Genomic DNA, 27,974 nt, shown 5'->3' on the forward strand with positions numbered 1-27,974 from the left:
CTTGATGCTGCACTTCTTTACAAACAGCCTCGGCCCGGCGGCCCTGCAGGTCTGCACGCAGATCGTTGAATTGGAAAGGCCACAGGGTCAAGCTAAGCCTCCTGTGTGCACAACCAAGCCAGGATGGAGAGAGGAAGGTTGTGTGAGAGTCTGTCAAACGATCACATTTGTGAGCATTTTGGTCATCTTATCAGTCAAAGAATGTCTTTTTATTCTTGTACATACACTCAGGATGTTTACATCTAATATGCTCCCTTTTTCACACTAAAGCAAGTAGCAACTTGTCTTTCATCCAATCTGGAAGCAACAGAAACATTCACTTCATTATCCCTCAAACAAGACTTTATGAAAACATCTTTTCAATGGCGTGCTGCAACAGGTATAATGTGCCCACCTCAGATATCAGCACTTCCACACACCTTTGTTGAGGTGTTTGACTTCCGTCTGCAATATTACACAGGCCTTAAGTTCATCTTGGTGGAACAAAGCTGACGCTGCATTGCTGCTCTGCTCTTTGTTCTATGATTAGCACCGGTGTTGTGTTTGATGGCACTTTAACGTATGGAGCGAAACGTCTTGGCGAGTCAATGTGGATAGTGCAGCTGATCGCTTTGTAACTCTTCAAACACAGATAGCTTTAGACGCATTCTCCGTCAGTCTGCTCTTATCAAGACAGGCGCAGCCTTGTAGGACATTGTACGTCATCTGTCCATCCATTTTCTATAGCACAGGTGAGGTGGACCCTATCCCGGCGGACTTTGGGTGTGAGGCAGAATTGACCAATCGATGGTGGGTGGGAAAAAAAACTGATAAAACAATTATGTGGCCGAATACAAATTGATGGGGATAAATAAGCATTTGTGGGCAAAGTCATTAAAGTCACACTTTAAAAAATAATTTTAGCAGCATGTAAGAGATAAACAGCTTGGGGTTTTTTTGCAATGGGAACCCCATACAACCCTCACCAGTAACGCTCATTTTAACATTCGCGGTGTCCTGGTCCACCATTATTATAACCTTCTCTTTTTTTATTACAAGTCGGTCCCACTGTCATTATGTTTTAGAATGAGTTATTAAAACAACATTTAGTTCCGCAGCCCAAGCAATATTTGTGTCAATATTGGAGTCCAGTGACCTGTGTGATCTGACATAATAAATTAGCATTTCGGCTAAACGATCCGGGTCAAAAGGTCTCTCCTCTACCAGCTGGTAATCGTATCTAAAAGGTCACCAGATTAGCGGGGGTGCTGGGCATTAAACACACACACACACACACACGCAAAACTCGTCAAAGTCTGGCAGTGATCCGATTTGGCACCTTTAATGTAGTCAGCGCCACCCCACTGTGGTATTGCAGCAAGGTCTTTTTTTCCCTCATTGACACCAACTTGAGTGACACATGAAGCTGACAACCTAGTGCCGAGAATCATTGGGACACACAAACTTTCACACGAGTTGTGTGAAAGTTTGATATTATGATGATGATGATATTATTTTAGTCGGTCTCCACTTTGTGTTTTGTGAAAGGAAAAATGTTTTTATCCTTATATTATTTCCATAGTGGTGTGCTGCACACTATGGGAAGAGAATAAAATGTCCCTTGTTGTTGGTGTAAGACAGGGGTGTCAAACTCGTTTTTTTGGCGGGCCGCATTGTTGTCATAGCTTCTTTCGGAGGGCCATTATGACTGTCAACCCAAATAAATGTATGAGCACCTCATATTAGATACAGTAAAAGCTGCAAAACAAACTGACAACTCATTTTCAAATCAGACGAGTAAAAACTGGTCAAATATTTTTAAAAAAAAGATATTATTAAAAGTGAAGACAATTTGCAATTCTAGTAATGACACACAAATTCGATGCACAATTTGTCTTCGCCGGCCACATAAAATTATGTGGCGGGCCGTATCTGGGCCCCCGGGCCTTGAGTTTGACACAGTGGTGTAAGAGAATAGTGCTAAAAGCTGTCTTGGGGCGAAATAGCATAGCATGCAAGAAGCATTTGGATAGATAGAAAGATCGGAATGGGTTTACACTTTGGGAAGGGAGAGGAGTAACTAAGAGGAATGTCTGCAGATTTTGATCCTGCCCTGCAGGACCGGGGTTGAAGGGAAATCCGTTGGTGTGTCTGCTGTGTGTGAAACGAGGAAGCTATTATTTAGGCCATGAGTTCTTTAAGTTGGTATTTTACGTCCCTCCCATTTCTTTTGGTTACAGTTGGTTCCCAGGCCTCACCCACCCACTTTGAATCTACACTTTTATAGGCATAATGTGTGCTGCAGCCTTTTAAAACTGCAAATGTTCTCTTTGGAACAAACGACACTGACGCTGAGTGGTATAATCTGCCGTCAGTAGTATCCGAGCTGCAACAGAGCTGTTGTCAGTGTGAATACCACGGGTGTCCAAATGTTTTGCAAGGAGGGCCAGATTTGATAAAGTGAAGAGGCCCGGCCGGGGCCCAATAGTTTTTTCGGACATTTTTTAACTACAAAAATTTCATGCAAATACACACTGTTATAAAACAAATTTCATTGTTACGATTGCCTTTATTTTTCAAATGACAAAATAACCTATTATAAGCCACTCAGGCAGATGTGAACAACTCTAAAAACACAAATTCTGCCTTTCATTCATATCTGAAGAGTCACATAACATTGAACAAACTGTATGAAATACCTTAAATTTACATGAGTTTAAAATTATTTTTGCCTCATGAACATTTCAAACAGGAGTTATAAGTAATGCAAAGTTGTCTGTTATTATTGAAACTTAAAACAAGTGAATTTCGCTCTTGTCATTTACAATATCTTTCAGAAAGTAATAGTTTGTGTCACGTCTACAGGTTCATAACATCAACAGTATTAACATGGCCACTTCGTAGCTTGCTTTAGTACCGTATTTTCCGCACTATAAGGCGCACCGGATTATAAGGCGCACCTTCAATGAATGGCCCATTTTAAAACTTTGTCCATATATAAATCTATATATTTGGACACGCCTGCTGTAGTGGCTCAATATTGGTCCATATATAAGGCTTTTGAGAAAATTGGAGGTTTTTAGGTGCGCCTTATAGTGTGGAAAATACGGTAATATTTACTTTTGACTCACAGCCCCGCGTGAAGAATCACTGTTCTGATGCCAGTTCAGTTTGGAGCTGCTTCACTTTATCAGCGGGGTCACTCCCTGTTAGCTTGTCGTATGTGTTAGCATGTTGAATCGTATAGTGTCTCTTTAGGTTGAAATCCTTAAACCGTCTCTTTACAAATTCGACAAACACAATTACCTTGATTTTCAATGAAGAAGTATTGTAATTCCCATTTCTCTTGAAAGCGACGTCCCTCAATGTCAACTTTCCTCGTTTTCTTTGCAGTTGCCATGGCAGAAATGAGCAGAGTGGTGGTGGTTCATGATTTTTTTTAATTCAGTTTGACAGTGCAGGTGGGCCATAAATAATACATTATAAGACCGAAGCTGCGGGCTGTATGAAATCTGACCGGGGGCCGGATTTGGCCCGCGGGCCAGACTTTGGACATGTCTGGCCTATACGAATTGTTAAACATTCACTTCTCCCACTGCGTTCTCGTCCAGCGAGTGTTATAAATGTTCACCTAGATGCTGGCACCAATACCACACATCTGATTGTGGGATGCCAAGTCATTTTGTAAAAGCCTACGCAGTTGCTGCAAAGTCACGCCTTTGCAGGATTTAGTATAAAAAGCAAAGGTGGCTTAATGCTTGATCTTCTCTTAAGCTCTGATGCAAGAATTTCGGAGCTAACACAGTATATACCTTAAGGTTACATCTTGGATTAAACCATGTTTGTCTGCACGTCCCTAAATAATGTTCTTTATATTTAATTCCTACCAGTCTACCATTTCGTATTCAGCACAAGTTTCTATCGCAATCACAATGCTGCAGCGCAAAAACACCAAATATGCTGTCTTTACACTTGCTTGTACCAATCAATATTCCCCCAACAGTGCTTATTATCACAGCTAGGAACCTTCCACATCAAAGTGTGTGTGTAATTGCACTTATGCAAATTTCAAACTGTGCGGCAATTATTGCAGCGTTATGTGATTTTGAGTAAATGTTTCATTAGAAGCACACTGCTACATCCTCCTCTCACTCCAGGAAAAAGTTAGTTTCCTGTAATGCACCGTACATTTTATCTTAAATTGTTTTGGTTGTGTTGCCTCATGTTGGATTACACCTTACCCTCACAATTAGAAATAATTCCCTACCAGAGCAGAAAGTTTTAAGACATTGGGTTAGTTTTCTTTATGCTCATCAAAGCGGTCTATATTCTAGACCTGTACGATGCCTGATTGATTGATTGATTTGATTGATTGATTGATTGATATGTATTTATTTCAAACATATTTAAAACATGAACATAGGAAAAAAATTAAAAAAATAACACTTTAAATGGCCATATTTAAATAAAATAAACAACAAACAGAAAAAAGTGTTTGGTATGGATCGATACCAAGTAAATCTGATACCGATACCAAGCACTTTTAGGTTAAACGTTTATTATGCGATTCTGAATTTCTTGTCTTATCAAGTAACATTTTTTGTGTGGGGATTAAACTTTCTTGTTGAGTTCTTAATTGTGCCATAATATCAGTCTGCACAGGACTACGACAGAACATTCATTTTTATTTGGTGGCCTATACACCAACAGATATGACTTGTGTTATCATGTCAGGACATTTCACCATGACCTCACACTTACTCCTTGGTAGCAAAAGTACAAGCGATCTCCAAGGATACCGTAAACAAAGCATTCTCTGTCATTTGACCAAGGCAGAATGGTTGCAAAAACAAGGTAAAAGGCCTAAATGATGATTTTTAGCCTTTTTTTCTGCCACTGTAGTTTGAATGTGTGAAGTGTCAGTCGAACAGAAGATTATACGTGAGGTCAACTGTTTGAAAGGGAAACCCAGCGGTGTGCATAATTTACATTTCAATGGGTACGTTGATTCAAAAATAGATGGGGAAATTCAGACAGTTGATGGCTGAGGACTAATTAATTCAGGAGACTTTGGTCATGGTAAATGTCTTCCAAATAGCCTACCGTTGTGGTGACTGATGCTGTTTGACTTGCAATCTGTTAGGCTTCCTTGTTTTCCTGATTCCCTGTTATCTAAATAAAACGTTCAGATTAATGGCGCAGATGTGATCTTTTGACAGTGAAATGGATTGTGTGCCTGTAGTCTAGAAGGAGGCTAGCCATTTTTTCCAATCAAAGACAATCTGACCAAACATTTTCCACATCGCTGTGAGAAAATGTTTTCCACAAACCCCATGATGGATGCTTGGTTCCCAATTTGCCCCTTGAGAGGAGGCTGCCATGCTGCTAGAGATTTTTGCGATTTTCTCCACAATAATTTATGATATCGACTCGACCCACAGGTCCCACTGTATTAATTTAGATCTTTTTGAAGGAATGTGAAAAACAAAATCTAAACCTTTTGGGGGGTCATCTGGCAGCACAAAGCGATGTGGCAGCCTTGTGAAAGTCTCTTGCTAGCTATTGTTAACAAACATTCTGAAATGTTCTATTTGACAGTTCCTCATGTTCCCATAACATTTGAAGCAGACCAGTAAATAGATTGGGACTGAAAAAAAAAAGACCCAAATACTGCTGAGTCCACCAGCTTCACTGGACACGATTCAGTAATGATGTTTTGTGCACCACAGCTCCAATTTGCTTTTGTCGGTGTGAACCCAAATGGAAATGGATCCATGTTGATGCAATGAAAAGCTTAACAGAAGCAGTATTGACGTTCAACATAGACTTTGATTGGGCTGTTATCACAGCTGGTTACTATGGTAACCACAGACAGAGTCTCAGTGGCCTGTCAGCATCATTTGAGGGAGGTGAGTGTGACACATCTACAGTTCAGTGTGTCCCTGTCCAACATGAAGCAGTCAAGTAAGAACTCATGGGACAAAAAGATCAGTGTGATGAGAAATGTTTCTGGGCTGAAATGACAGGCAGGCAGAACATTTATGAGATCAAAGCTATTTAAAAAAAAAAAAATGGTAAAATGATTTTAACTCTGCAGAGGGTAGTGTATTAGTTTAAGATGCTCTGAACATTTTCTTATTAGTCGCTCCTGGAGGACAAAAACTGTATTTTGACAACTCAGGTCTGTAGTCACACAAAACAGTCCCTTTCTTGTTCTTTTGTTTGGACCGAAAGGAAATTAGACTGGATGGATTCATGACACTCAGCCCCAACTTTCCTCTTCCCCATATATATATATTTTTTTACATGACTGCTCATATTATTTAATGTCACTATGCAGTCTTTCATTACTGCACTAGTAATGCAATAGACTAACAATATGACATGAAGCAGTAGATAATGTAAGGATGGATGGACGGGCGCAGGGACGGCTGTTTCTATGGATGTATTCTGGTATGTAATACATAATGGAAATGACACATTCTAAAAAAACTTTCTAAAACATATTTATGGTACATATTTACGGGTTGGTGGGTCGAAAGTTGACATGAGAGCATGTTTGAGTTTATTGCAGAGACTGACTTTGAACTGGCGTCACAACAAAGCACTAAGACAACAAACACCCCAGCCTAAAAAAAACCACAACCCCAAGATATGTAAATCCTCAGTAACACAATGTTGCACACCAAGACATGCAAAAAATTGTTGCCCGTGTGACCCTCCATGGGGCTCCCCATTTAGTGAGCAACTCTTAAAATCCCCTCCTGTTTTGCCTTATTTCCAAATGTTTCCGTGACAATAAACCTGTTTTGTGCATCTCACCATCTTCCCAGAGAGGTTTGTTGTGGATTTCAACAAAGAAAGCAAGAATGGCAAGTGGCACTGATGGACAAGCTGCTCCACCCGGGAGACGTGGCAAGCCCTATTCTGCCTTTATTTGTCACTGCTTTCTCCTCATTTGGCTGCAGTGAGCAGACAGTCTGGATTTCCTTTTGCAATTTAATCATCGCATTTTGGCACATGTGCTGCCATTTTGGCTGTACTTGGTAAAATGAGGCATCTCCCGTATATTTAATGATTACTAATGAGTCGATGTAAATTGTTTTTTTTTAACCCAGCATTTGGCACATTCTCTTTGTGGTGTATTGTTTACTGTATAAAATGATATCAACTTTTAACATCAGTACTAAAGCGTGCTATCTAGTTCACCTTTAGATTGTTTATTGCTTGAATTATTTAGCCACTCCCTCAACGTTAACCCGTCTCCTGAGTGCTGCTGTGCATTTGTTCTTTAAACCAAGACAAAAGCTTCCAGATGTGTGTGATACAAATGCATGGACATGGTGACAAGTGTTGACAGAATGTGTCACTCTCGTCCTTTCTTTATAACACGCTCACACCTCCTGCTGTGACACCCGTCAAGGTCAGCCGATGATGGCGCTCGCAGACTAACATGTCCTCACACAGCCCAGCAGCGTGTTGCCCTTCTTCTCTCATGAGCGACAACAGTCTTTTTATTCTTACTCAGCATTGTGGTGGTGCTGGGCCGGCAAGAGCAGAAGGGTCTTAAAAATGGCTGCACAGGGCATTGATCCTTTGCATTTGGCATTTACGGTACTTGCATTTCATTAAAGACTCTGTGCCAAGTGTTAAGAGATACTCTCACATACTTCTTAATGTGTTGCTTGAATTCAGATATAAATAAATCACTGGGAACTTTGCAATAGACAGTCTATTTCAGATGATCCCCGCAGCTTGGAACTGTGCAGTCTTTCCATGCGTGGTTTCACACAGATATGACAAGGTCATGCTGCAGTGGAGCTGCTAACCGCTGGGATTACAAACATAATCCCTTTATTAAATAGTAATATGTTACATATATTCCTAACCTGACCTATATGTCGGTGGGTTGTCAGAGTAACAAATTGTACATGTGAGCTCATATACACTCACAGGTCACTGAAGGTATGTTGCTGCAATCTGATATAAAAAAAAAAAATGTTTCATACAGATAATCAGGATTGACAGTGACTCCGTTTACATGCGGTCAATATTTGGATTAAGGTCAAAATTAAGGTTTTTCAAACATTCATAATAATTGTTTACATGCATGAATGGACAGTCTTACTTCACTCTAATATTTTGGGAACCCCATTCAGCTCTTTTTGATACTACTCAGTATGATGTAGTAAAGTTCTACATGTCTGGAATCGTCAACTAAAAAGGTGCAGCTCTTGCATTTGATCTTGGATTTTATTGGTTTACACAGTGGTGTGAAATGGATAGTAAGATAGTCAGACTTTTCCTTTCCTTAAGTTATTATTTAAACTTGATGCACATTGATGCTATCTTTGCTTATGACTTAATCAATAACCAAAATGACAGCATAGTCCCCAAAGACCAATATTGTTGGGCAGTAATGGAAATCCTCCACCAGTGAAGCAGTGCTTTCTCCCAAAGTAATTTACATTGATTTGTGCTGCTACTTTGGCGAATTGAGGTGTTTGTATTTCTCCTTGGTGCAAAGTAGTTCAACTGATGTCAATTATAAAAAAATGTGCTAAGCCTACAGTACAACAACAAATACTTAAACAAATTTAACCCGAGCATTTTCTGTATTCATCCTATTTGACAGTCTAAGAAAATGGGAGCAGGTCCCTAGATTTCACATGGTAGTAATTAGTATGGGAGAAACTCTTCATAAATATTCATGAGTGCGGTTGTTCACGCATGCATTCATTTGTTACAGAGAATGACATTCGAAACATGCATCTTTCCAAATGGTGGCACAAGTAAGTCATGTTCAAGCAATAGACTTTCAGGTTCTGCTCCTGGTCTATAAATCACTCAATGGTTTGGGTCCTGAATACATTTAAGAAATGCTAATTTTATATAAGCCTAGTAGGGCTCTGAGGTTTGCAGATTCTGGTCAATTAGTGGAGACCAAAGTTCAAAACAAACACGGTGAAGCAGCAATTGCCCAATATGCTGCACGCAAATGTAATAACCTTCCAACAGAAGTGAAGTGTAATGTTAAAGTGTAGTGTTAAATACAGGTTTAAAAATCATGCCCCCTCCCGCATACCTATAATGAATGTCTTTCAAAGATTTTTTCAAATACTTTTTTGAAAAATCTTGTTCTTGGACTGTATGTTGTTTTCGCAATATTAGTAAGATGCTATTTTTAGTTATTTATTTTTCTTTAAAATTTCTTTAAGTCTGACTATGACTCCTAACGACTGCATTATGACTTGGCAATTTTGTGATAATGAAATGTAAACCAGGCACAGCTGTGCCCATAAAAGCTTGGTTAACTGATTAAAGCAGAGTCACAGTGGCACCAAAGCTTGTCACTTTAATCATAGTTATACACACCAGTAAATGCCAGCTGCCACTCCGTCGTACAATCGTCACTGTTAGACGTGTTTCCGTTTTAGCGAGACCAAAATCCTCTGTGTCAACTCTTTTTTTCCCACTTGATCCAATCATGAGCTGGCGCCGCAAAAAAAATATGCTCCAACAAAGCTGGAGACACAACATGGGTAAGACTTCCTTCCTGTGATTTATCATGCCATATGTGTGCGGCTGATAAATTAGAGGGCTTAAAGTGAAGCTTCAGGCCGACACCTTTCATAGAGGCCTTAGAATGAAATAGTTCATGACGTAAATTGTGAGAGACGCTTCGGTATTTTTATTCTTACGAATTGGAGATATCGTAGTTGTGGTGTGAGAGAGCCGTTGACAGGTTGCAAATATTGAAGAAACATTCTCGCAACAGCACAAAGTTCACAGCAGATGTCTGTCCTAACCCTTTTACAAAGTAGATTAGCGTGAGGACCCGTCCTGATTTTGTTTAATGTTTGGATGGTACATTTATTTATGATACTTAAAAGCTAATCAATTACTGACACTAAGTTACATCACCAGCATCTTCCTCCATCATTTTTGAGTGTTAATGACATTTCTGAGCATTTATTTGTTTTGTGTATATCCTATATCTAAAATACGCCCAAAAATAGTGCTCAAAAAGTTATACTCAGTAACTTTTATATAATGAACAAAAGCTTTTGTTTAAAAGAAGGGTATTCTGGTCAGATTTAGAGCCAGGTCTTTTATGATGAAGAGGATATCATTTACACACCCAGCAAAGCAGTAAGTCACCTCCTCACACACAAACCCTGTGCGTTTGCCACGCGTTGCAGTCAGATGAGTGTGGCTGCGGGGCAGGATTGTCCTGTCAGCAGTGGGCTGAATGCCTGATTCAGCTGTCGGTGCCACTGCAGTCATATCCAGGATGGATGTGCAGCCGTATTGCCGCAGCGCACCGCTCAAGTGTGTGACCTTTTGCTCACCATTTACAATCACTTGAGCCCAAAGGTATCCATCATGTGTTTCTTCTTTAACTGAGTATTAAACCATGAACTTCCTGTGATCACCCGTTTGCTCCTTCAAACGTCCATCCATTTTCTACCAATTATTGTGTTCTGAGTCACAGAAAGCTGAAGTCTATGTGTCCAGCCTCAACCCTACATGAGTGGGTCAAATATGTTGTAACGCACCAAAAAGACTTAGTCCCTCCCGTCCTATAGCCTTCTTTCTGTGAGACAACTCTACTGAGCAATGCACCACTGTATGCAAATGAGAGTCTGTAGTGTATACAATGGTGAATACAAATCATAGTGTAGATGTCACTTCAAAATAAAATGTATGATTTAGGAGAACTGTGCTATTGAATAGTAAAAGTCCACAGTGACAAAAATTCTGTTGGACTATCACAGTGGGACATTCGTGAAGAGCAATTTTAGTAGTCGGAGCCTCTTTTTGTCTGCCACAGTGATGAACAGACTGAAAGGCAAAGCTGGTTAGGAATCTCCTTGGAATATCATTTATATCATTGCGGATGAAATTAAAGGGGAAAGTCAACCTCAAAAATGTCTTTACAATAATATGTTGTCCGTGCCCCCACTAGTCTAAACACGGCATTCTGATTGATATCGCATTTGCGGAATATGAGTTAAGCAGCAAAACACATCTGTTTTTATCTCTCTTGGGGGGGACCATTTTGCCGCTCGTTGTTGACTGAAAATGACAGTTGCCAGGTCTCGGGTCACAACTAATCAAGACAAAAGTCCAAATATGGAACCGAGCTTAGTCATTTTTATTGGTTGAATAATCACTAGGACCCACCTTGGCAACAAAGCACTCCTGTCTCTCACGTCTTCTAATACCTTTCCTAACAAGACAGAATGTCAGATTCAAACAAAAGCTTCAATCTTCTAAAAGGCGTATCTAATGGAAATTTAATTTGATATAAAAGCTGAAGAGTTGTCAATTTTAATATGAGGGTATGACAACTGGCACCATGCATTAAAACAATGAGCCCCAGTAATACTTCTTTTTACGTCTACGGATTCATTTACGCTTCTTTTCTGTTCTTACTGTAAGACTTTCTTCCTTGAGCAGTAATAAAAGTTCATGTTGTCTTTGAAGAAAACTAAAAAACTGCTCTTGGCTTTGCACCTTCACATTCTCATTCAATTCGGCTGTGACACATCTTCCTAGGGATGCAGTTATTACAACTCCACCAAGGGGAGGTACCTTGATCTCTGCGAAGAAAACGCAGAACCGCATCAAAGGTGACTCTTGTGACACGAGTCACTGCAGAACATTGGAAGCGCATGGGAGTGTGTGTGTGTGCGTGTGTGTGTGGTGATGCAATCGTGAAGACAAGGCACCAGGAGTGCTACCAAACAGCTTCTCCTCTATTACCTCTCCCTCACGTCGAGCCCAGGCAGTCAGATCGTTTCTCTTCTCAACATGTTTACGCGAGTGTTGTTTACTGTTGCCAACCGCTCTGTTCTCACCTCCAACACGAACACTTTGGCAGCACATTCGAGCCAGAGTTATCTTAACTATCCTCCCGTAGAGATAAAGATTTTTCCATCCATCCATCCTTCCATCCATCCATTTTCTTGGGCTCATTAGAGTGAGTTGGAGCGAATCCCAGCCGACGGGTGGCCAGCAAATCACACGAGAGGAAAATGAAAGGCGGTATAAATCGGAACATTTATAACACTTGAGAATGCTGCAAAAATTTGAAGGTAGTACAGAGTGTGACCACGGCACCACCTTTTACATTTCATCAAGAGAGCAAAGTCCTCGACCCCGACTCAACTCACCCAATACATGCCAAGGATAGAGGCTCCATCACCAATCGAATCTAAGAACTACAATCAGTTGCACTTGCTAAAGTCACTGCTAAGTTTAAAAAAGGAATCAAAGCCTCACTCCAAGCTGGCTTGTTGTTCATATTGTACTTATGTCTTCCCTGTGAAACTACAGACTAACTATATTTGAATTGTCCGTGCAGGCGGTGACGGCAAATGTGATTTGTACAAATGTTTTTAAGGTATATTCTTGTGCTGTGACATTGTTTCAAGTTGGATTAACATATGACCTTTTGTTCTGTTGTATTCCCGAGCCACTAGTGTATTTTATTCTTCGTAAACAGGCTCTAAAAATATATAGAGGAGCATTTGATGGATTTGATTGTAAGACTTTGGTAGTTTTTGTATGTCAGGTGTTGTCTCTCATAAAATGACCACTGATTTTCTTCAACTGTTATGTCACTGTTCTCCTTTGTAAATCATCCAAATGGGTCACAATAGCTACCATAAAAATCAAAGTCATTGTTAGGAAGCAGATTTTTTTTAACACCCATTTGATAAAAAACACCAACAAATTAAAATGTCACAAAAAATTGACTTGAAACAATCATATTGTGTCAATAATATTCCAAATGGATGATTCACAGAATTAGCTGGAAAATAAATCATCTAAATTGACTTGAGGATTGAACGCACCACCTTCAAGATTAAAGTCTATCACTCTATAACCAAGCCTTTCTGTGAAAGACTATTTGGTTGGCTAAGAATCACCGTTGACTAGAAACAGTTGATGGCTAGGAATCTGAAAATGGGAGAGTGGTAGTTATTTTCACAGGTTGACTTATTCTAATAGGGCTTCTGTTAGAATTAGTACCATCCTGTAACTTTGATAAGGGGGGGGGTGACTTGTTCAAATTTGCTACACTTGGTGAATACATGCCCAGGAAGATACAGAAAAAGTCAGTTCATGTCTTGGGTTAACCGTTTTAAAATAGGGAGGGGGGGGGGGGGATTAGAATTAGTACCCCCTGTAATTTTGCTTGGTGTTTCCCCTGTGGTGGTTGGTGGTTTGAACCCTCTTCAAATTTGCTACACTTGGTGAAAACACTTCCAGGAAGACACAGAAAAATCTGGAAAATAAAACAAGTTTAAATAATAAATCCATTTTATTTTTAAAAAAAACGTTACAATTATTTTCAATTTCCAATTTCGCAGACCACCTGCCACGGACCATGAGAGGGACTGCGGACCACCTTTTGACAATCCCTGATCTAGTTGAACATAAGATTGGTTAATTGTTCTGCTTTTCATCCCATATGGCTGACACAGATGGATGCACAAGATGCATTATCCGTAGTTAATAAATGATTTCATAATGAAATGCATAATTTCCCACTGGTGGGAATCACTGCTCGAGAGTGATGCGTGCCTCATCCTTTGCTAGAAAGTGCCCAACAAGGAGGTGCTGATTCTTACCAATATTTGACACAGGTTTTTGGACATGTAGGTATGATGAATGTAAAGACTGGAGCAATGGGTATGCCACGCCTCCTTGGAGGAGCAGCGAACATGCTGTTGTCCCGCTGTTTCCATGGCAACTTCGCTGAGGTGCGGCTCAGAATCCAAAGCAGAGTGCTGATACGAGGTGGGGGAGGGTTGAGGAAGCCAAAGCAGAAGCAGGTGGTGGGTGGTGAGAAATAGGACTACAGTTGGAGGAGGATGTTGGGGCATGGGGGCCCTTGTGTTTGAATAGCAAGAACACAAGGAAACCAAACGCTCTCGTCTGTTCAATCTGTCAGCATGAGCTCAAGAAAACAAGCGGCGTTGAATCACTTCCCGCTTCATCCACTGCGTGCATGCTTGACGCTTATACACTCGGCCAATACCTTTAATGAAAATACTGTAGCATTTTTCAACACACACACATTGAGCTCACCATATTCACTGCCAGAAGAGGTTACTTCAAGGTTGCAGCTAAAATTGCTTCACCGGCTTTAAAGCTGACTGCTCACCTTCGTTTGTCATATTAAGACAGACATATGCACACATGCAAGAGCACATGCATTTGGAGCTTTTGCGTTTTGAGCTGCTATTGTTCCAACTTATTTGTGTACTTGCCATTGTTGAACAAATATAGATGCATTGTAATCTCATTTCATTTTGATTGAATAAATCATGTTTTTCTAAGGATATTGTGGGTTATTTACTTCAAAATTCATATGTGAACATAAGAAACACTTTTTAATTCAATAAGAATCAATCAGTTAGACGAGATAACACTTTTCACACCTTAACATGCCACACAAAGTGCTTTACAGTGCACAATAAAATCAAGCTAAACAAAGCCCAAAGCCACCCACGCACAAAAAACATCTGCGCACGCATGCAACCTCACACACATCTTGTCTCCCACATAACAGGTGTCCTGAAAGGTAGGCAACAGAAGTGCTCGATCTATACGTGTATATACTGGAGTTTGGGGTAACAATCGGAGTTTTAGCTCACCTTTCAGCCACTTTTTAAGACAAAGCAGTCTTGCCCGTAAGAGAAGGGTTGCCACTAATGTTTGCTCTGATGTTTTGCATTTAGCTGATACAGTAGGCCTGGGGTGCCCAAATGGAAAAGTGCGACTGAATGTGTTGCAGTTTCTGTAATTAATTATAATCAACATGGTAATCCCTCAGACCTATGATGCGCTAACAAAGTGGGACAGTCTACTGAGGAACATTTATCACAGCAGGAAACAACAGTTATTTATTTTCACCAACATTTATAATCATCACAGGAGGTAGCATCCCAACCAATCATAATGCAACCCATCATAATATATCAGAAGTGACGAAGCTTGCAATGCGGAGGAACCTGCTCAGATGTTGTTACACTACACATTCAGACACAAAGGAGAATTACACAATAACAGGTGTCTGATAGTTTCTATGGAGGAAGCCTTGCAGAAATGTGTTGGGAGGTAATCAGCCTATTTTGGCTCCATTGAAATCTATTTTCATGACATGGCGGTGGTGTGTTTTAGTGTGCGTATGTTGAAACGTGCGTGTGTCTGATAACGGGAGCGTCAAAGAGCATCTGAACCAAAGATGGTACCTGGTTGCTTCTGTCAATGCAGCAGTTGATGGGAAATCATTACGAGCCTGGCAAATGGCCAGTATGTGGTAACCAAGGCAACCACACTTCTCCATCCATTGTAGCTGTGGTGATGTTTAAGGAGGGCCCCGCTTTCTAAAGGCTCACTCGCCATAATGGCTTCTTTGATTGGCAACATGCATAGGATCAAGGTTGCTTAGGCTTTGCTGTTGTTGATAACGTCTCCATTGTCGGATATGGATTGGTTTAGATTAGAAGGAAGTCCATTAGCAAAATTGGCTCATTAAAGTAGCATAGTAATATTTTCTGTTACTGTAAAATGTAAAAACTTGGACCTGCTTTCAAAACAAACCAAAAAAAGCTGTTCCCACTGTATTTTTTATTTTTCCCTCTAGTACATGAATCGTCACAACAATTCAGTCACATTCACAGTGTTGGTACAGTATGTACGAAGGTGTTCAATTTTGTGGTGATCCAAATTAGAATTATTTGGCTTGGCACACTATTTCCGCTCCACTGAGTGCCGTTCTTGTCAGTGGATGCCAAGTAGCTTGTGAGTCATGATGTAGTCTTGCTGTTCACTCTGGCCTAATTGATCCCAAAACAATCACTTTCTGAGCATGTTAACAGTTATTGGGTTTAAATGTTATGACATTTATACAAGATCAAGATGGGTGGACATGATTACAGTGGTATAACAGTGACCTCATTGAAATGTCCTGTTCATCCTACTGCTTGAGTCGTTTTGCTTAGTTCTGCGGTTCTGATGTATCGTTTATGTATTTGTTCATAATTAATCGTAGAAATATATTATTATAATAATATAATATTGATTGTGTGTATTCTTCGGCACGCTCATTCTTTCCCCGCCTTCATCTGGGATCTCTTCAATAGTAGTATTCGTATATGCTCCAGGCACAAAGTCAGGTAACCAGCTGCCTTCACAAAGATACTAATGGTCAGTTTTAATGTTAGTTTACATTTAACAATGTGCTTATGATTGACATATTTACTGATATCATTTGAATATTTTTCCAATGTAGCCAAAACCTGAGAACATTTGATGTTGCTACACATTTACCAAGTGCAGGGGGTGGCTAAAAAGTGATTAAAAACATTTTCTTTACAATAATTTTTTGATGCAGCCCAACTAGTTTAAGCACATTATTCTGATCAATGTTACATTTGTGCAATATGAACATAGCAGCAAAACACACCTATTTTTATGCAGCTCAGTGTGCGGCCATTTTGCCACTCACTGTCAACTGAAAAAAATAATAATAATTTGGAGGTAGGTAGGTAGGTCGGTCAATCGGTCGTAATAGAATGTAAAATACACACAGAAACACAAAATTGTGTGTGTGCGCCCGCGTGTGTGTATGTGTTGACAGCAAAAACATACAAGGTTAATTTGAAGCCAGGTGCTAACAAAAGATATAAATACAGTTCCCCATGAGCACAAAGGCTGCCCGCTGCTCCTCCAGGATGTGTCAGATGCAGAGAATTGTTGTCAGTTGTCAGTATGGTTATAGAATCTAACTTCAATCATAAGATATACTGTAGATTGTCTTGATACATAAAATATGGTCCTGTATTTATAACCAAGTTCAATGGCTAATTATTTATTGCAGTGTGGTAGTTAAGTGCCCTCTCCCACCTTGCAATACTCATTTTGAGATCCTTTTAATTCATTATCTTGTTGACAGTATTCCTCAGAGGCTAAAAGCTTTTCTGCGGTCCAGGTGCAAAACAATTTTCAGATCTTACTGATTATCAAGGTCAGTGCAACTTTACTTTTAATCATGTTACGTTTTTCATCGTTTACAGTTCTACTTGTAAAGTGATTAACTCTTTTTTTAATGTGCTTCAGTAGTCCATGCAGTTGGTGATTTATGCTGTTATGTATTGTAAGGGGAAAAACCTTTTGTGAGTGATGAAACCAGATCCATCGCATGAATTCTGCTCATACATACAAGAAACATAAACGCCTACCTATATATGCTTACAGTACACGCATGGGCCTGTGTTGCTGTCCTCTGAGGGGCCCTTCATATTACTTATTCACTGGCCTTTAAACTGCTACTCTACAGTAAATAAACCGAACGTAAAACTACTCTGCTGGGTCTGTGAAAATATTCATTTGATTCATTTTGTGGCTCCGGAGAAGACTCTTGGCTTATCATATTGATCAAATTTAGTTTTCCCTGGCAGTGTCACAACATTAAAGAATGAACCGGATAACTAGATGTGGTCAGACTGCATTTTAATTTATCCTCACGTGTTGTGGTTTCTGTAGAACTATGGTAATATGGAAATTTGCGGTGATGAATATGTTAACATTAATTTTACATACACAATAGTCTAATCACACCTTAAATTTGTGAAGCTCTCCAACAGTGTGTGCGTCAAAATGAAACATTTGCATGTTATTTTTTCTCACCGTTCGTGACGTCAATATGAGCGTGCAGGACTGACACACTATAGATTATTTTCAAAATGAAAAAAACATGCTGGCTTTTCGTAGAAGATGAAGCAGGATAGAAAACAGCCTTGCCATTTCTGAAGTAATAAACACGTTTGGATAACATGAGCCAGTACGTTACATGACTATAGTAGAAATGCGAAAATAAATCTTCAAATTTGCTTCATGAGCAAGTTGTATTTTTGGACTCCTGTAGATGGCACTCTCTGTTGGGCAGAAATTGGACTGAAAGTACACTGACTTGCCATTTCTTAAAATATGTATATTTTGTAAACTAACAGTGCCATCTAGAGGAGTAAAAATACAACAAGTGGTTCATGAAGCAAATTTGACACTTCATTATATTCAAACTCAGTGGAGATTGAATACAAAACCGTGTGTCACAGACTAGTTGAGCCTATGAAAAAGACTCAAACTTAAAGTTACAGAGGTGTCAAGAAGCTCATAATACTATGTACAAATGTTAGTAGACAAATCATCTCGAGACCAGTCTGGACCATGAGGATGATGGTTGCTGACAAACTGACTGACCAAATAAAGGCAAGGCTAAATGGACTAGACAAGGCAGACAAACAAAACTGGAAAGAGAGACTCGAACAGACAATGATACGTGGCACTCATTTACATAACATAAAAATTAAAATCAAAACAATGCCGAGTGACATTGCCCAGTGACAAACACAATCTACAATCTATCAGCTGTAGAGTATATCTTCCTGTCTGTCAAAATGTATATTTAGGAGAGAGTAATTACTGTGTTTTTTGTTTATAATATAAGTTTGTGTGACAAAATGTACAAGATCTAAGAAAGGGGCAACATTACTGTTGCAGAATAAAAGTCAAAGGCCAAATAAATAAATAAATAAAATCCAAATTGATTGATGTCTTCCACAGCCTTTTTACGAGTGTATAAAAGTGATCAAGTCATCACAAAAATCACGAAAAAATCCATAGATAAGCCACACCGGACCACAAGCCGCAGGGTTCAAAACTTGAGCAAAAAGTAGCGGCTAATAGTCCGAAATTTACGGTAAATATGACTGTATTCTTGTTCTGCTCACCCTTGTTTTTATGTGTTTTCCTTTTTGCCCATTTCAATATTCATTGTGTCCTCTTTCCTCCAGGTTCTTCTCTCTGGGCTTATTGGCGTGGTGTCATGGAAGAGGCCGCTCTCACTGGTGGTGAGTATTATCCGAACGCCTCCATGCTGCACTGAAAATCTCACAGACTGATTCACAAGAGAGAGCTTTTTATTGTGATGCTTCACTTGTGGTCAAGATTAAGTCACCAAAATAAGGGAGGCCGTCAGGTCAAACTAGTGTAGGAGGTCAAGTCAATATCCAAAGCTAATTCCTATAAGGAAGTCACTTCAATAGATCATTGGTAAGCCCGTTGACACCCTTTGATTAAAAATATTTTTGTGTCTAAATACCTCCACATTCCCTTCCCCTGTGTGAGATCAGTTGCCTTTAGTAGATGTATATTTGAGCATTCTGTCAATCTTTTCATAGTGCCGTAATTTTCACGAAAAAGTCTCTCCTCCAACTCTATTTCATGCTCTTGTATTGCCATAAATAATCTCATCTGATTTCTGCAGCTTTAGCACATTGTCTTGAGCCTCCTCATCTCTGTATCTCTTGCTTTTGCACTTTTCCTTTCTTTCACTCTCTCCCCCTTGCTCTCTCTGCAGATTGCCAGTCTCGCTGCCTTTAGTTTTATCACCCAGCTAAGCAGATCCTCTCCACTCACATTTCTGTCTCCCTCCCCCTCAGCTTTCCTCCTTCGCCTTTGTGTAATATTAGACTGGAGAAGAGATTTGATTCATAGCAGCTCCTCACATCAAAGACAATATCCCACCATTTTGATAGTAGAGTAGAAAAATTCTGTTCACATAATTCATTGCAGCACAGTTAAATCCTCTTTCTTTTCTATCCTTATAAAGCATGACCAATTTCCCAGAATAGTCTGTGTCATTGTTGGCGGCAGTGTCACCCCTGTCCTCTTCCTTTGGTTTCTATGGTAATTTGTCATGTACATTTTGGTGAAGGTTGCTCAATGATAATCTTCTGTTCTGACAGGCAGGCTTTGTCTGCCAGGTATACCTTTTTAAGGCCTTTCACCAATTCTGTACATGTGTGGTAAAACATGGATATTGGCGTTATAAAAGAGCAACAGCAATGTGTCTTGTGTGAGGGAGGGCACACGCCAATAACTGTGTCCATTAATGTGAGCCTTGTTGCTTGAGGCATGAAGAGCGCAATGACTCCCACCCAGGAAATTATGAAATCATTGGGTTGAAAAAGAAAATCAATGTAACACACAGACCAGAGAACAAAAATGGAAAAACCACTAATGTAATCATTATTAGGTTTTTGTTCTTTACACTCCTCACATGTCGGGGAGGCCAGGCTGCCCTGACCACACATCTCTCACATTGCATTGTGGCCAACGGTAGATTCTGGCTCGGCTATTCCTTCCCCTTATTTTTTATACTGCTTCTTCTGTACCTGGTGATTGGGATTTGGAGCCTATCCCAGCTGATTTTGGCTGAAAGGCAGACTACACCCTGGAATAGTCACCACTAGTTGATTCACATCATCAATGCATTCTTTTTTCACTCAAATATTCCATATTGTGTTCAGTCTTGTGTCTTTAACATGTGGCTGCTCAATGACTTTCATATAGACAGATTGTCTTCACTAATAGAGTTTCTCACAGTTGTCATTCGTGAATTTAGAACGAGAAGTAAATTTTTGTGACCTGTTCATACTGATGCTAACATTATGATTTTCATTACCTTTAATCCAACCACATCTTTGAACAAGATAAGATGTAAAGAAAATGGATGGCTGAAGTAAACTGAGTGTTGCTTGGAAACAAAAGTGGCAAGACTGCAGTAGTGTGTAGTACTGTGTAGTTTAGTGTCGTGTCGTGTGAAGTGTGAAGTGTAGTCTGCAGTGATATAGCTTAAAAGACACAAATATTTATAAATAATAATAAAAAAATTACAATACTCAGCATGGTTGAGGTGATGGGAGAATATTTATTTTACTATTTAATAATAGAATCTAATGTTTGTGTTTGACGATCATTGTAATGGAGTAGAGACACATCCGGTTGTCGGTAAGCTTAGATGGCTATACCACCCATCCACACACGCACGCACACACATACACGCACACACACACACACACACACACACACACACACACACACACACACACACACACACACACACCGGTCCTGTCCACACGCATCAGCTGTGTTGGCCAGTGACAGCCATCACTCACTGTTAGTTGAACAGTGAATAAAAAAGGTGTTTTTTGTTTAGTCAGGCAAAGTACAGTCTCCTATGGTATTCACAGGCTAACGCTCACGTATGTTTAGTGACCTTTTTACGAATGTCAAATTGGATCATTTAATCCACACCAGCATTACGTAGAGGGAGGGTAAAGCGAGCCCAATGTTGGCAGTTGATGGAACTGTATTAAAAAATAATGTCCGTGCGACAATTCACCCCTGAAAAAAAACTCTGAAGAGATTTAACTGTATTTTGGAAGAGAAGTGTGGTAAACCTACTAACACATCACACACATTTGACACACCACTGAAGGAAGAGATCACAATTTCCCCATTGCAAATCACTGTCGAAACTATTGCTTAAAATGTACAAAAACAGCTGTCAATTGGCACCAAGATTTAAATAGAGCTGAATTGTTCCTACGTTGTTAGATAATCAGTTGAAATTGGTACGGGTTGATTTGACTTACATTTCCCCTGAAGTCCACGTATGGGGAACCATCTCTGCCGCCTATCCAAAAAGGTGTTTTAAATGGCCACACTTAGCTGAAGGGTCCTCGCTGGAAACGCGGTGCTGCTAATCTTTCTAACAAGCCGACCTCTGGGCATTGTGACACGGTCTAGGTTGAGCCTCCTGGCTCAGCCATGAGCCGGCTGGCGCTTTTGTGTTTGTAAATTTCCATTTTAGTAACTAGGTTTCTTTTCTTTCCTTTTCTTCTCACTTGCGTTCTTCAGTAGACCTGGGGTGCGTTCAGACACCACTCAAACTCAAATGGCCTCCACCCGAGATAAAAGCTGGTGAATTTTCCTGCTTTACTCGTATTCCACAAATGCAATATTAATCAGAATGGTATGTTTAGACTAGTGGGAACATATTATTCTAAAGCAAATGTTGGGGTTGATTTCTTCTTTAATTCAAGAGGACTTAAACAATCACAGCTGTAACAAAGTGCTGTACATAAAACAGACAATTTGCTTCACACGCTCCTTTTTCTTGCAAGAAAATTCAGTTTTGGATTACTGTACATTGTTTTCTTACAAGCTTCACACAAACAGAATGACTTCTCATGAAAAAATACAAACACATAAAGCCCACTCTGCGGTCACAACAGCACGCACACATAAATATATCTTCAAAGATGTAGTTAATCCTGCACACAACACACATACTTTATAACTGGCAGTCATCTCCAAAGACTTTCCTTTGGGACCATATTTCTGGAGGAGGCCTGGCAACCCTGTTGTGATGGCAGTGCGAGGGTTTATGAGACTTTGTGCGTCATCCTATGACTCTGACAACGTTAAACATTGCATTGCAAGATGGAGGATATACAATGTGAGAAAAAAAAAATGGTCCCGTGACCAATAACCAGGAAGAAAAGACAGTGGAATAAAAACTTACAATGAAACAGCAGAGCAAGCACAACAATCTAGATGACAGTGCCATCTTTTAATGTACTCCCATGATTAAATCATTCCAAACATTATCACCCAAATTAAGGCCAGTCTGACAGGTTGTGGAAGCCTCTTTCTTGCACTCTCTGTGACAGGCAGGGATTAGTTTGAGTGTGTTTGCAGTTCCACATTGAAGCTGGGCCAGCCTCAGCTAAATGTGGACCAATTTATTGCTTTGGGCTCCTGGTAGCCCCAATGGTGGCCTCAGAATGGCAATACCGACTTCCCTTGTGCATGCTAAACCACCATGTCATTCTCTTTTTCTCCCATGCTATGCCATTTGGAATTGGTTAGTTTGCTACTTTCTTGCCAGAATTGTGCAGAAATAAATTGAGATACGTATAAGAGGTAATGTTATGCCTACCCAAGAATTCAAATGAGCCTGACTTGTCATACTCGAATCAGAAAGTAAAATATAATTTAACACACACACATACACACACATTATCCGAATCGTTACATTCCAATATTTTTTTTCTCTTTTATCTTTTTGCTCTCCAATAAATGAAACCGTTCCCTCATCCCATCATCGCATGTTATGCTCTGGGCCAGCTATTGGCCACCTAACAGACTAAAAAAGAGCTGCTCTCCACTGAGTGCCCTCCTGTGTAACGCTGAAATTACAACCGACTTGTAGAATGATAGTAGCTAGAAACAGGCACTGTATTTTAGATACTACAATTTGCTTTGAACACCACCATTGTCATCATCAATAGTATTGGAGAGGTTAAAAAAAGTTAAAACATGCTGTTTTCAGATTTTTGTTCTAATCTCTTATTTGTGTCTTCTTTATAATTATTCCGTTATTAAATATTTATAGCGGAGTTGTTTGTTCTTGGTAATATGGTGAAGAAACTACATAATGATTTTTAAGCACTCAGAGCTGCCGAGGTGGCTGTGATGTGCTTTATAAGTGTGACTTTCCAGAGAAAAAAACATTATTGTAGCCTCTTTCAGTAATGTCATTTGCAGAAACACTGGAACAGAAAGTAATCTATATTATAATCATTCTGTCTCTTTTTAAAGACACACAAGTACTGCAACGCAAACAAAACCAAGCAAACAAGTCAGCTATTGTTTTCCTTCAATGGCGTAACCTGCACAGTTCCTCAATAGTAAACACAGATACAAAATCAAATCGAAAGCTATTCAACCCAGAAAATGCATACATACATACATACATACATACATACATACATACAAGTTTCACATGCAAGGTTAATATTATGCCCATGTGGCAAGTACATAGGTGCCACAGCAACTATTTCTAAAATATTTACAAATACAAATGCTGACATTTATCCTGGACTGTCTTAAAAAGAGACACAGGCAAGTGTGAATAACAGTAATACAATTAAATGCAGCAGACGGGCTTTCATTAGAGGTGTTCAACAATACGGACACGATCATAATGGCTTTTTTCTCGGCTGTTGTTTAGCAGCGCAAATAAGCATTGCTCTCTTGTCACTTGGTTCTATACAGCTTCACTTGCTTGGTGTCATGGGGAGAAATATTCGGGGGAAATAGCGGCATTCAAGGCTTGCTTCGGCTGTTTGTAGTCTTTTGTTAACTGAATGAGCACTCTGCGGTCACTTGTCTTAAACCAGGGAATTGTGGTTTGGACGCAGTTTTATCAGCCATATTTCACAGTCTAATGAATTGACTGTAGCGTGCTCGCTTGCTGCTCTCTCTGTGGCTGTCTGTGTGTGTCAAGAGTAGGCCTACAGAGTCCTACGAAGTCCATCTATCCAGCCATGCATGCACCAATAAGTATGCAAGGTAGTGTGGTGGGGGCATCTTAGCTGCCGCTGGTACTTTGACAGGTTTGTGATAGATGCTTGAGTGACTTAATAAAAGTGTCCTTTTCCATCCGAGCCATAAGAAACTTCAGTAATAAATCACCATTAAAAAGTAGTAAAGTTGCCGTTTTGAAACCAGCAAGATGTGAATTTAGCCTCACTTCACTATTTCTGTGATCGTAGCCGAAATTCACCGATGTGCACCAATGTTGCGCCTCGACCAAATGCAAAACACATCTACCAAATTCACTAACACGCTGAGCGCGAACAATTTCATATAAACAAATTGTCGGATGAATCAAGAGCATTATTACCACCGCCATGGATGAAATCTGGCGAATGATGTTGATTTAGCGTATTTTCCGCACTATAAGGCGCAACAGATTATAAGGCGTACCTTCAATGAATGGCCCATTTTAAAACTTTGTCCATATATAAGGCGCACCGGATTATAAGGCGCACCTTCAATGAATGGCCCATTTTAAAACTTTGTCCATATATAAAATATAAACATTTGGCCCGCGGGCCGGACTTTGGACACGCCTGCTGTAGTGGCTCAATATTGGTACACATATAAGGCGCACCTGATTATAAGGCGCATAGTCAGCTTTTGAGAAAATTGGAGGTTTTTAGGTGCGCCTTATAGTGCGGAAAATACAGTAATCAGTATGTTTTGGTTTCTAGTAAATGAGCAGGGTTACAGTATACTATATACTAAATGGAATGGTTCTTGTGTACTTATACACACAATCAATCTTAGACCTTCCATCAATCAAGTTACCGTACAGGTTTTCCGCAAGTAGGACCGCGGGTAACTCTATTGATAACAATTTGGCAGAATTCCCAACATCACACAATATTTTACTGTCATGTCCTTTATTAACTTACAATAATTAGGTTCGAGCAAGGCCAGAAAAGCAAACCAGTCTATTTACTAATTACTGTCAACGCTAATTAGATAATAATCAATGCTGGTAATTTGCAGTCTTTTTGATTCCTTCAGTGGCTGTTCAGAATGAGCAGTAGGACACAATTTGGGGTATTTGTTGTTACCAGAGCAATTAGGCATCTATCTCCAAGCAATTCACATTGCAGAGTGATTGTGTGTAGTTGCTGCCAACAAGAAGTTCAAATTAACCACTCACTTGGAATCCTCTCACGAGCCAAGTAAAGAAACGTCAAGCTGTTAATTCCCACGCGTATACAAGAATCATATGTGTTCTGCAGGATTTGAAAGACCATTTTACATTCAACATCATCCTTTCGTGGGTTCTCACCAGTCAAAAACATCCATTCAATGAATACGCTATCACCTTTTTACAAAAAGGGATTTAGCTGCGTTTTGTTTTTTCTTTTCAGGTTACTCTGCACTCATTTACCCGGCCTTGGTTGACAGTAAAGTCACCGTCCACTTGGCACGCATTGAATTATTTGATTGCGGTATGCTGGGTGTCTCTGTAAAATGACACACGATCCATCTTTGCTTTGCTTTCTTTTTGCTTTGGATTCTCTGCACTAAAAAAGAAAAAAGAAAAAGGCAAATGATTCATCGAATAGTGTTATGGCTCTAATGTAGCTTTTTGTGCAGGATCTCAGAGAAAAAGAACCCTCTAAATTACGCTTCGTGTGAATGTGAATTTAAGGCTGAATGAATGGACTCTCTCAAAATAAGCACACTAACAAAAGTGTTAAGACTACGGCAAAATGGCTTTTTTTGTAAATGTTTGATTTAACAATTTGTAGTGTAGTTATAAATGTGTTGCTTTTCATTGGAATTGTGCATTGGGGGTTTGCAAAAGTGATTTTTTTTGTCAAAAATATTTGTTTACAGCTATCCCATGAGTTGGTTTTAGATGATGATTGATCCCAATTTCCCTCTGTTTTTCTTCTCTTGAGAATAAAAGAAATACGTACATGTTTTGCTACTTTATGTTCAGAAAGATTTGTGTAAATGCTTAAGGTCTGCTCCGGTGGGAGGGCAGTAGGGAGGATGATTGCGCTGAAAGATTGTCTGGCAGTAAACATGTATTTGTCCTGATTAGAACGCAAGTTAAAAACCGATTTCTACTGTCTGTTCCAGTCTGGTTCAAGTGACAACATTTTCTAACAGCATCATTTATGTCATAAAGTGCCATATTGGCTAGATGCTGGAATACATCTTAATCAGTTCAGTGCTTGGTATTTTGTGAGACAGATCGTATAGCCTTGAAGGAATTTTACAGCAGCAGCATGCATGAAGTAAATGTATTCACAACACAGCCACTTTCCCTTTTGTTTGCAGTTCAGCCTTGGTGGAGGTTTGTGCTGTGCATGCTGGTATTCTAGTTCCACATGGTCCTAACAGTATTACTACTGACAAACCTAAATACATTTTCTTTAGGCTATGAAACCCTAAACACACACGTGTGCACACATTAGAAAATAAAATATTGTTGGGCAGAAATGTTTTTGACATACATAAAAGCGCCTTTGAGGATTCACCCAGACTGACTTGATTTTTTTTTTTTGTTACCTCGCAGCCAAAGATTCAAGATTCAAGAGTTTTTATTTGAGAAAAAGAAAAAAAAAAGTCTAATTAATAGGTGCAAAAAATTTGGGCTGATGAATTCCCTTATTATGCACCAGGAACACCTATTTAAAACGTAAAATATAAATGCATTGCTTTGACATCATAAGAGTCGTTCAGTCCTATACTTTGTTTCCTAGAGAGAAACACACACGTATTAATTTTTCAGCGAATAGCTGGTGGACAAGTACACTTATGATTCCTAATTGCAGTCCTAGTTGCGATTTAATCATTTGCTTGCAACTTTATACTTCCACTTGGTGCTTGAGAAAAAGCTTTAGCGCATTTTCTGCTGCAGAGACACAAGTTCCTTGAATATAATATTTAATTTTTTTTCAAATTAATGCATATCATATAAGAACAGTGAAAGGGACCCTGATGTGACAAGTATGGAACATGATGAATCCCACTGCTTTCCCCTTTTTGCAGGACACACACGATTATCAGTAATTCCTCACTAATACAAATCTACCTGTATTGGTTAAAATGTCAGGAAATAACAGGTAAACAATTGGACCAAAGCATGAGAGGTGCTTCAGTGGAAGCCGGGGCAGAGAGTAACAGAGCATGGCTGAGTGAATGCAAAGCTTTTGGCTCACCATAATGCCTCATGAAGGATGTCCTCCCCTGAGGCACAAGAAGCAGGAAATGTAGCCCCGTATTAATTAGAATATGAATTAGCTAGGCCTCCTTATCTGATAGCTCCAAAACGCAAGAGCAGCATGATCTAGGCAGAACCAGAAAAATGTTTTAGCAAATATAACAGCTTACATTACATTTCATTCAACCCTGAAATGAAAACTGAAAGTTTCTAACCCTTCTTATTTTTTGTTCATTATATGTAAATGTACATAATATGGATGCCGTCTGAATGAGATTGTAGAAGGTGAGGTTGGCGCCACTTTACAGCAACATCAGCTTTCATTCTTATTGTGTCTGTGGGAATATGGTTGATGAGCTGGGGGAAAAAAAATAAAAGTAGCGTTCAGCAGGGCATGAAAAAATATAGATAGAGTTGACAGAGTAATACTGGCAGGAAATTGCAAGGACTAGGAGGTTTAGGTGTTCTTTCATGGGAAAAAAATAATGGATACTGTACAGCCGCGGTCACCAATCTTTGTGAA

The 27,974-nt window shown here is 39.6% G+C and overlaps 1 protein-coding gene across 1 annotated transcript in view; it reads left to right on the plus strand.

The window, feature by feature from the left end:
• Positions 1-27,974, plus strand: part of fam189a1 (family with sequence similarity 189 member A1) — a 54,117-nt gene that overhangs the window by 6,760 nt on the left and 19,383 nt on the right. Inside the window, exon 2 of the mRNA XM_037247776.1 lies at positions 18,855-18,911. Within this exon, the coding sequence (XP_037103671.1) occupies positions 18,855-18,911 (57 nt within the window). The remainder of the gene's footprint in view (positions 1-18,854; positions 18,912-27,974) is intronic.

This window comes from Syngnathus acus, chromosome 3 (genome assembly GCF_901709675.1).
Source record: "Syngnathus acus chromosome 3, fSynAcu1.2, whole genome shotgun sequence".
Classification (NCBI taxonomy): Eukaryota; Metazoa; Chordata; class Actinopteri; order Syngnathiformes; family Syngnathidae; genus Syngnathus; species Syngnathus acus.